At 50.8% G+C, this 10,029-nt stretch overlaps 1 protein-coding gene across 1 annotated transcript; it reads right to left on the bottom strand.

Annotated features, from left to right (window-relative positions):
* Positions 1 to 4,715: 4,715 nt before the first annotated feature.
* EVX1 (even-skipped homeobox 1) lies at positions 4,716 to 8,159 on the bottom strand. The gene is made up of 3 exons (XM_066568924.1): positions 7,727 to 8,159; positions 5,953 to 6,203; positions 4,716 to 5,246 (listed from the first exon to the last, which is right to left on the bottom strand). The coding sequence occupies exons 1-3, from the start codon at positions 8,157 to 8,159 to the stop codon at positions 4,716 to 4,718; spliced, it is 1,215 nt and encodes a 404-aa protein (XP_066425021.1).
* Positions 8,160 to 10,029: the final 1,870 nt, after the last annotated feature.

Below are 10,029 nucleotides of genomic sequence, written 5' to 3'. Positions count from 1 at the left end.
GAGGCCAATCGAGCAGCTGCAATAAACACAAATATTTTTCTAAACAGCCTTGTTTTAAATAATTACTTAATACTTTCATGTGATGTTCTTAAGTGGCAATTTCTGTCTCTGAAGTCCCAGGCACTTCTTTGCAGAGAGGGCAGCAGGGAAAATCACTTTATGTGTTTGCTCTGCATGTATATGTGCATGAAATACACCGATTGAAATTCTTTAAAGTGAGGTTTGTAAATATTAGTGTAAACCTGCACTACATTCTTGGTTGTAGATACACTCGGGGTAGGTGATTTTAAAAAATAAAAATTAAAAAAAAAAAGTGGGGTGGGAGCAAACGGTGAACTGGAGGCCAGAGGTTGTGATCTATTTGTTTTCTTGGTAGGAGATCTTGAACTAGCTATTTCTTCTTCCTCCTACCTGAGAGAGAGAAGAAAAACTTCCTAAACCAGGGACCAGTTCCGGCGGGGATCTACCCTAACCTATTGTAACCGCATCCCTGCCGCAGTACCAGCTCTCCAGGGTCAGGACGGGACGCTCCCGCCTCACAGAAGGAGAAGCGAGATCTGAATGGAGCAGGCAACATGTAAGGGGCTCCGGGTAGAAGGATGAAGCAAAAAGCGCGTGGGGCTGGTTTCTCTCCCTTTACATCCACACAGGAACCTGATGCGCCTAAATGAAGCCATTTGTGTTAAAGAGACTTCAGCTCATCCTGACGTGGGCTTTACCCCGGGGTGACACTATTGTAAGAGGCAGGACAGCGAGCCTTGGGGTGACATATGGTAGAGGGTGTTTTCAGGGGCTAAACTCGGTAGTAAAATAAAGTAGCCAGGCGAGCAGGAGAATAATAGAAAACAAAAGGATCTTTCAGATAGACAAGCCAAAAAGCTAAAGGAGCCGCATGCTTTTCTGCAGGTGCTGGCAAATGACCGAACAACCCAGCAGAAAACGTGAAATATGGAGAGACGATTTGCCAATGATTTAGGCGCTGAAGTAAAGCATAGTGCTGGGAAAGCAGATCCGATCCAGTTTAATCATACAACCTTAATAAAAACATATAGTCTGAGACGGGAACGTAAGTGTCAGTCTCGTTGCTATTTCACTTAATGGTACAGGAGGTGACAGATAAAGCACAACAAAGATGGGTTGAGTGATTTGATAGTAAAGGACCAATTTAATGCGCGAGTTACAGCGCTGCTCCCCGGGATCGTTTAGGCTTAACCCGTTCTCTAGAGCTCATCTTCTTCCTCTTCTGGTTCTTTTTTTATTAGTAGTATTATTATTCAGTTGTTTAAAATGAGCATTATCCCAAACATATGCAGTGCAATCAGCTCGGTCACACTTACAAGAACACGCTTTAATAAGGCAATCAATCAAACGCTAACAAGGCGCGGGGGGGTGGGAGGGACCGCCTTTAGGAGCTGAATTTGGCTGGCCAGGGACCGGACCCGATGTAGCACATGGGGTACCCCGAAGGAAACTCCACTCCCGCTGGTGACAAGGGGCCAGGTGCCCATCGCCGCCTCCCCCGGGGCCTCACCCCAGTTCCTCGAAGGGTCTCATCCCGACCAGGGCGAGGCCATGGAAATCTGCCCGCCTGGCGGCAGTGGCTCGGGGCCAAAGGCAGAACCTGCTGCCGGCGGGGTGCCCTGTGTGTGCCCTCGCCGCCGTCAATGCCCCACGCGTGCCCGGAGCCAGCGCCCCACGTGGGGCCGCGGACACCACCACCGGCGGCGAAGGTGTTAACGGCATCGGCCCCACGCAGCAAATGGAAAATTTCATTATGAAGTAATGAGTAATTCCTCCCACTGAGATGTATTGTTATATCTTCCACTTCAATTTAGGAGCACAGCGGCTCAATTACCTAGAAAATACAGTCAATTAAAGGCTGCTGATTGGACACGAGGACGGATCATCGATCTTGTACTTTCCAATATCGCTCCAGACACCTCATTTTCCCTCCCCTATTAACTGAAAATACTCCTGGCATTACCGCGACCCGCAGCCTATTTACCTGTCGCAGGCAATCTCTGCCCTGTGACCGAGTCGCGGAGAAATTCACAGCCACCCTTTGCCGCACCATCCTCCGGGAGTGGGCGACCGGGAGGGCGGCTCTGGAGCCGGGGGACGGGGAGACCGCGCCGGTTGCGGGCTTTCCCTGTCCCTGCCTCCCCGCTCGCTCCCCGTTTGCTCAAGGGGGATGTCCCAGTCACGGGTGGAAGTGGTAATCAGAGACTTAAATGCTCTTTTTCTCTCACACGCTCCTAGATATATAAAATATACGTATGTGTGCGCCAGCCGATGGCATTTGCTGAGCTGGTCACTCTGCAAGAGCAAACTGCTGCCGCGGTCGCAGCAGCAGCCTCGGCCGGATCTTGGCCTGCGCTCTCGGCCCAGCAGGTGCCTGTGCCTGGCCCACGAATGAGGGTCGTGGGCTATGTGAGAGACCCCGTTTTTGGTGGATAGCGCTCAGCTGCCGTCCTACCCCTCCCCGACCTCTTCAGTGCTCCCTTCTCCCGCGGTTGCCAGGGGAATGATACCAAGCACTGGCCCCGCAGCTCCTATTTTATCGGACTGGTTCTTCTGTCTGCTAAAAGACAAAGTAAAAGAGGGGGAAAGGCTTGCAAAGCTCGGATGTTGTTCGGCTCTCCCCTTGGACGCTGTTTACAATTGTTATTTCCGGGGGGGGGACGGGACGGGGAGGGAGAATCTATTTTGTGAGTGTCCAAAAAGGGCCATTGCTTTCATGTCCATGAGGAAATCTCATTTATAAAGAGTGGAATAATCTGGCGTTAATGATTTAAAGATTGTGACTTTGGATGGGGTTTTTAAAAGCTGTAATAAACAATATTTTTTTATTGGAAAAAATATGTCCTGGTACGCCCGTGTCTCTTCCCTGCTCTCCATCCGCTATAGGGAAAAGCTGCTATGCACTCCCTCTCCTAAAGACAAAAAGTCTCCGGTGTGGCAGTAAACCAGAGGCTTCTGAGCAATTTAGTACAAAGTAGACACAGAGGTGTCAACAAGTCTTTGTTCTGTCCAGCATTTATTTTCCTGCTTGTTGAACTGTAACTATTAGAAACTGCACGGTGAAATTCGTCTTAAGCAACATTTTAACCTCTTTTTTTTTTTTTTTTTTTTTTTTTTTAACAAGCGCGACAACAATATGAGTGAGAGGTTGTTAAAACGTGTCGTTATTATCGGTTTTGGTGTTGTTATTTTTGTTGGTATTCCGTCATGGTAACAAATTATGGCAGTGTATTTTTGGGCTATTTTAAAACAGAATGAAATAAATAATGTCGGTTTTGGAAGAAACCACTATCCAGCTCCGTGGCCGTGGTGGGTTTTTTTTGTTTGGTTTTTGGTTTGGTTTTTTTTTTTAATTTAGGGTTACAGAAATCCAAGCAAAAGCAATTATGCTACCTTCTTCTGAAATACCTTCTGGATAGGAGACGGGTGGGTGGCTTTGTGAAAGAAATGCTCTTTAAGAAGGAAGAGTGACCAGTGTGAAGGACACACACAAATGCAAAGATCAGGGATGGAGAAAGAAACACAAAACCCGACAAATGAAATAATTACTTAAAAAACAAAATTTAAAAAAATAATAAAGAGAAGACACAGCAAGGAGAAGGCAATGAGAGAACTGAAGGCTGAAGTACAAAAGAAGGAAATCGCCTTTGCTCCAATTTACAGACTGGTGATTGTCTGAAGGAGTTGTGCTCCCTGTCACCTCTAATCTCTTCCCTTGGCGGCTTGTTAGCGTTTGGCACGGGGTCTTTGCTCGCGGAGCATTGTACATTCGATATTCAAAAACCCTCTTTACATATACATCACTTGCTAATTTCGTCAGTGTGTGCACATTTCAGCCACTGATAATAGGACATTGTTATTTAAAGGACAAATAATAGCTCTGACCCATAAAGAGGCAGGAGCTCGTATTTTTCCCCTGCCAGTTCCAGTCTGCCTCTTAAAAATAAAATTTGGAATGAAAGAGGAATTGAAACGCTGGATTTCTGCTCACAACGAAGGACGAGACAAGGGAGGGTAAAGAATGCAATTAAACCACGAAAGTAATGTACAGAATGACAGGTTTTCTTTATGGTAAAGCATTGTTATTTTCCATAGAGACAACTGGATAATACTGCCGAGTTGCAAACCGGAAACCTTTTGGGGTTTGTTTTTGTTGTTTGCCTGTTGTTTTTATTTTCTGAACACTGAGGGATTACATCTTTGCTTTCTTCATGCGCACAAGCCATTTCATTATCAAGATAGTGTTTTTTTCAAGTATTTCAGATTTTCCTTCTCCGTCTCATAGATTTGTGCATAAGGTTTGTTGTGATCCGCAGAACCCCCAGCCCTTGGGAAGAAGTCTATCCACGGAAAAGAAAGTCCCAATACATTTCTGTATGTGGCTGGCTGGACCATATTTCATTCGAGTTGATTTTCTTCCTCCTTCGTGCCTGAATACCTTCTCAGAGATAAATCACTAGTAATTCTTCCCTTCTTCTTTCTTTTATTTTTCCCCCCCCTTGGAATGTAAATCCTTTTAAGACTGAGCTATTTTTAGTCTCTTTTCTTTTTTTTTTTTTTTTCTTTTTCTTTTTTTCCTGTGGGTGTCCGCGGCTGAGGAGAGAACACGATTAAATAAACATGGGCTGTAGGTACATTAACTCGAAGAGAAGTCCGGGAAAGGGATGAGTATTTAATAACCCTAAGACAAAGGTTTATCTCGTTAAAGGTACTTCTTCTCTCTGGTCCATGGAAACTGAGGTGGCTTTGCTCAGCACAGAGGGCGTGAAAGTGAGAAAGGAGTCAGTCCTGGTTGTGGCCGAACAGGTAAAGTCTGATCCGGAGGGTCTCTGCGCCAGCCCGTTGGACTGGCCGCTGTGGCATGCCAGGCAGGAGCAGGGGCTGCCCCCGGCGCTGCTGAGTCCATGAGTTGGGGCAGGGTAGAGAGAGGGATGTCTGAAGGCGCACAGCAGTTCTGGTCTCGGGTACGGGTGGGACAGGACCCTGAAGGTGTCCAGAGGCCTCAGGGGGGTACTGAAGGGGGTGGCGGCAGAGGCCGATGTGGCGCCGATGCCCATGTGGGAGTAGTAGGGCAGGGGCAGGTGGGACGGGAACGGGTACGGCAGGTTCCCGGTGGCTGCCGCGTGGCTCATCATGTACGTATAAAACGCCGGGTCGGCCGGGTGAGGCCAGGTCATGGCCAGGCGCTGCCGCTTGTCCTTCATCCTGCGGTTCTGGAACCAAACCTGCGGACAGAGGAGAGGCGAGAGCCGTCACCCGCCGCTCTCCGCCGGGCCGCCGGCCCCGGCCCCGCTCCCAGGGCGGTGCGGCGGACGTGGGTCTGCCCGAGAGCGGAGACCGGCGCCAGCTTTCCCTCCTAGAGGGACTTGTCATCACGTACAGAGGGATCAGTTAAGCCCCTATAAAAATCTACAGGGAGACCCAGAGGAGCAGCCCTTTGAGGGTGCTTGTTTTCCTCTTTGCTTGTTAGGGCTTGTCCTGCCCACCCCCCGTCCCCGGGTTCCGGCCAGCCGGGCGGCTCTGCCTCATTGCTGCCCTTTCGCGTCCACAGCTACCTGGGACTGTTGCTGTGGGGTTTATTTTCGTGTGCAAATGTTTTGGAAAAGGCAAAGCAAAGCGAGATCGAAACAAGATCTGCTCCTGGCTTTCTCTTCCCTCCCCCAAGAGCTGAGCGAGATCTGGACTGAACCGAAGGGAGGATTAAAAGTAATCTGCTAGGGAGAGGGCAGATTAGCGGCGCTGGCCGGGATGGCTCCGGGAGCCGTGTCCCATCTCCCGCATTGCTGCAGGGTGCGGGCAGGGCCAGGAAAGGGGCGGGGGGAGCTGAGAGGGAGGGTTATGCTGGCGAAGTGCTTTCCCGAGTTTTGCAAGGAAGTTTGGCCATACAGATTTATATCGTGCTAATTGGAAACATGTCCGAGCTGCGTGTACCTTGATGGTGGTTTCTGGCAGATTTAGAGCAGCCGCCAGCTCACATCTCCGGGGCCTGGACACGTAATTCTCCCGGTAAAACTCCTTCTCCAGCCGGGCGATCTGCTCGCGGGTGAAGGCGGTGCGGTAGCGGCGCATCTGGTCGCTGGCGCTGCAGGCCAGCGAGCCCTGGGAGCCGCCGCTGCCTCCGCTGCCCTTGGGGTGATCCCCCCCGCCGCTGGGGCTGCCGGCCAGCGCCTCGGAGCACGGCCCTGCGTGGGGAGCCCGGAGCAACGACACACGCTCGGAGGCGGGCGGGCACGCAGGGATGCTCGCCGTCCGCCTCCCCAGCGAACCCACCTCGGCCCCCCATCCCACCCCATTTCGCGTTTCCGTGCCCGGCCCGGTGTACTGAGGGTATTGGGGTACTGACATCCAAGAAGGACCGGGGAGGAGGGCAGCGAGAAAGGGGATGAAACACCGCCTGAGGGTTTGAGAGGGGCTTGTTCACTCTGGCTGGGAGGTTACCTGTCCCCCGCCTCCCCGACACACACCTCCTGCAATGGCGGTGTCTGCTCGCTCAGCCTCACTCGCTTCCCGCACCGGGAAACCGGAGCGCCGCAGCATCCCCCGACCCTGAGTGCCCGGAAAAGGCAGGTGTGCCCGCCATCCGTGTAGCACGGCTCCGCTGCTCCTTCCTCCAGGCCAGCAGGGACCCAGGAGTGGAGCAGCCAGCAGACAGGGACTGTTCTCTCTGAGGGGAAGGTGAGGCCTTGGGGACGTCCGCTCAGCCTCCAAAGAACAGGATGGGATGTTTTCAACGAGCCTCTAAGGGATGAGGGAGGACAGACAGCGCTCTCTACGCTACACGGCTTCTTGAAGTGATTGAGGAACGGGGAGGGGGGAGAAGTGGGTTGTTGTCAGGGTAGGGACGCCTTTGCCGGGCTGGGAAGGTGGGAATAGGGAGTGAGGAGTGGGGGCAGGGGGAAAAGAGGCCTGTCCGCTGCCTTTGCTTTCAAATGCAACTCTCCCTCATTGTGCCCGAGACCAAAGGCAATTAATTCATTGGGACCATTTCCGAGCTGGCGCCACCGAGACATAGAAGTGACAAGGTAATTTGGACCTCTCTTTTTTTTTTTTTTCTTTTTTTTCTTTTTTTTTTTCTTTTTTTTTTTTTTTAACCCAACGTGCAAACAAGGCCCTCACTACCGCACTTGGGGCTGGCATGAGTCGGCGAGAGATTTTACAGTCTTTATGGGCGCTTCCGCACTCGCCCGGGCACATTTCACCCTACAAAACCACAAACAGCTCTTGGCCAGAAAACCCGTTTGATCTTACCCCCACACACACACACATACCAAAAAAAAAAAACCGCCGGTGTGGAGGATCGTAAGGGATTTCCTGAAGTATGCACTGTCTAGGCGATGGGGAAGAATAAAAATAAAATAGAGCAGACTGAAAAGGGGAGCGCGTGGTTGTCCCGGCCAAAAAGATCCTACGGGACAAGCCGCAGACCTGACGCGTCCACGATGGGAAGCCTGGCTCCCCTCCAGGGACGCGGGGGCTGCCCGGTGTCGTGTCCTCTGACTCCCAAACAAGTCTCCCGGTGGCAGGGAGGTGAGCAATCAGTCAGGAAAGAGATCACACACGCGCGGACACACACACACCCGATTTCTTTGCCCCTCGCTCAGCTGGCGAGGGGAAAATCCCCTCCGGCAGCCCCCCCGCCCCACCAGTGCTGCCACCCAGCCCCGGAGCGGACGTGGGGCTGGAGGCATGGGAAGGAGTTGGGTACCTTTGCTGTGCTGGTACTCGGCGCTCCCCGTGGCGCAGTCCGGGGTGCAGCTCACCTCGATTTCCTCATAGAAATCCGACTCGGTGTCCGAGCTGCTCTGCTGCCCTTTGCTGGAGGGGAGCTCCGGGACGGGGGGCTGCTGTCCGGCCGAAAGCAGTGCTGCCGCCGCCGAGCGGCTCTCCGGCACCGTCCCTGTCCCTGGCAGCACCTCCACCTCCTCTTCGTCTTCTCCTCCGCCACCTCCTCCTCCTCCTCTCTCCCGGGACGACAAGGGGCCAGGTCTGGGGCTGATGCAGTTCCGATGGATCATCTTCTCCTGCGGCTCCGCAGCGGGGCTCCCCACTGCTTCGGACAAATTAGGCACCCTCTTGCCAACTAGAGCGCCAAGAGTAGTCCCCTCCAGAAACATCACCATCTCCTTCCTGGTTTCCATTGTGGCTTTGCTTAAGGGAGGGGAGAAAAAAAATCCAGATCTCTTCCCCCCCCTCCCTCCTGCTCCCGCCCCAGCCTTGTACAAACCCAGCAACCCTCTCCTGCCAGTGCAGAGGAGCCAGCGGTGAGATAGGGTGACCTTGTGATGCGAGCGCTCCACTCTGCTAGGCTGCTCTGGGAGGGATCACCATTGCCCTCTTCTTTCTAAGCTGTCATCCTCAATGGTGCAGTCGTCATTACAGTACCACCGGTGACGCCACACATTGATTGCCAGTGGATAAATAGAAACGTCTGCCATTGGGAAGATGAAAGGAAGAGCCGGAGCGAATGGGCTAAATGCGTGATGCACCAGGTGTAGGAGCCTGAGATGGAGAGGGAAGTGTGAAAAAGAGATGCATATGGAGCTGCAAAGATGTTGTAACATGCGGAGAGAGTTCCGCGGGGGGAAGCCTTGCCTGACAATTAAGTAGCCCTTTGACTGCTTTAAGCCACAACCTTGATGTAGAATTGAGGCGAAGATCCTTAGCTGCATCCTGGAAGTGAGAAGATACGTACTCAAGCCTCTTCCTTGGATGCATTATTTATTGCTGGCAATCAGCTTCCGCCTAACTGCATATATAAGGCTTCTAAGAATCCTTTGCAAACTTGAGGATAAAGAAATGCGCTGCTGACATTTGAATGTAAAAATAGCTTTGATTTTTTGCTCTGGGTCAATATCGGTTCCTATCGGTATAATTGTCATTGCTTTCTGTTTACTGAGATTAAAATGTTAGTTTACCATTTGGAAATGCGGTTATATATTTATTGCTTTTTACAAATGAAAAGATATAACTACTTCACTTGTAACTGTTGTTATTCTGGCTGTCTGCTGTTTATCGTTTGTTCTTATTTTTTTTCGTTTGCGTTTCCCATTTTTCCATTATTCTTGCGCTTTTATCAGGGTTTTATATCTCCTTTCCTTTCTTCTTTTTAACTAATTGTTTTGCACAAATTATTATCTACTTTCGGTGCGGGGGGGGGGTAGGGAGGGGATGAAGAAGGTCTGCCAAGAGTAATTCATGCTCAGAAAAATGCAAGTTATCAAGGCCAGAGCTTATGCTAGCTAGCAGATGTTGTTGAAACAGACATGACAAGGGCAACAATTTGGACAGCACTTGTCTGAAAATAAGGGACCTCGTACCATAAATACAGTGGCACGTGTAATCTTTTTTTGCCTATTATGATATTTCTAACGAATGCAGTAAGGATCTCATCTTTAGTTAACATTGCCTCACATGTGTAATGTCAAGTCATTTTTCGCCATCTGTCGTAACTAGGTTGTTCTAAATTTTTTTCCTCGGAGTGTTATTGGCTAGTCAGGATACAGAAAACATTCAACCAATTACAATCCCAACCCGGTAAGGAATTTACTGGCATATCTGAGGTGACGTCGCTCCGGTGGGGAACGGGCAGCGCAATAGGAAACATGCTGTGATTTTCCGTCTAGCCCTGCGAGCAGGATGCAGAGAGACAAACAAACAAGCAAACAAGATTCCCGGTCTGCTGGATGCACGGATTAAGGAGTGCTCCTAGCAATAAGCATACTGTTTTCAGGGTGATAAACCACGAGTTTTTACAGGGCTGTAGCCACCATTATCCCTTTCTCCCTGTATATACACGCACGTATTTTTCCATGCAAACGCACATCATGCACATAACACACTGGCCTGAGCTGCTTTCCACCACACGTTGTGAAGCATGCACTGCTCCAAAGCTTGAAAAATTATGGAAAACTCATTGATAAATTCCTTTTCCCTTTTCTCCCCTGCCAGCCTCTAGATTGACGTGTGCCCTGTGAGGACCTGCCGCCCATCCCTGCCGCAGCCGGGCTC

This window comes from Molothrus aeneus, chromosome 1 (genome assembly GCF_037042795.1).
Source record: "Molothrus aeneus isolate 106 chromosome 1, BPBGC_Maene_1.0, whole genome shotgun sequence".
Classification (NCBI taxonomy): domain Eukaryota; kingdom Metazoa; phylum Chordata; class Aves; order Passeriformes; family Icteridae; genus Molothrus; species Molothrus aeneus.
Note: the sequence above shows the minus strand (reverse complement) of the source record. Positions and strands in the feature narration are given on the sequence as shown.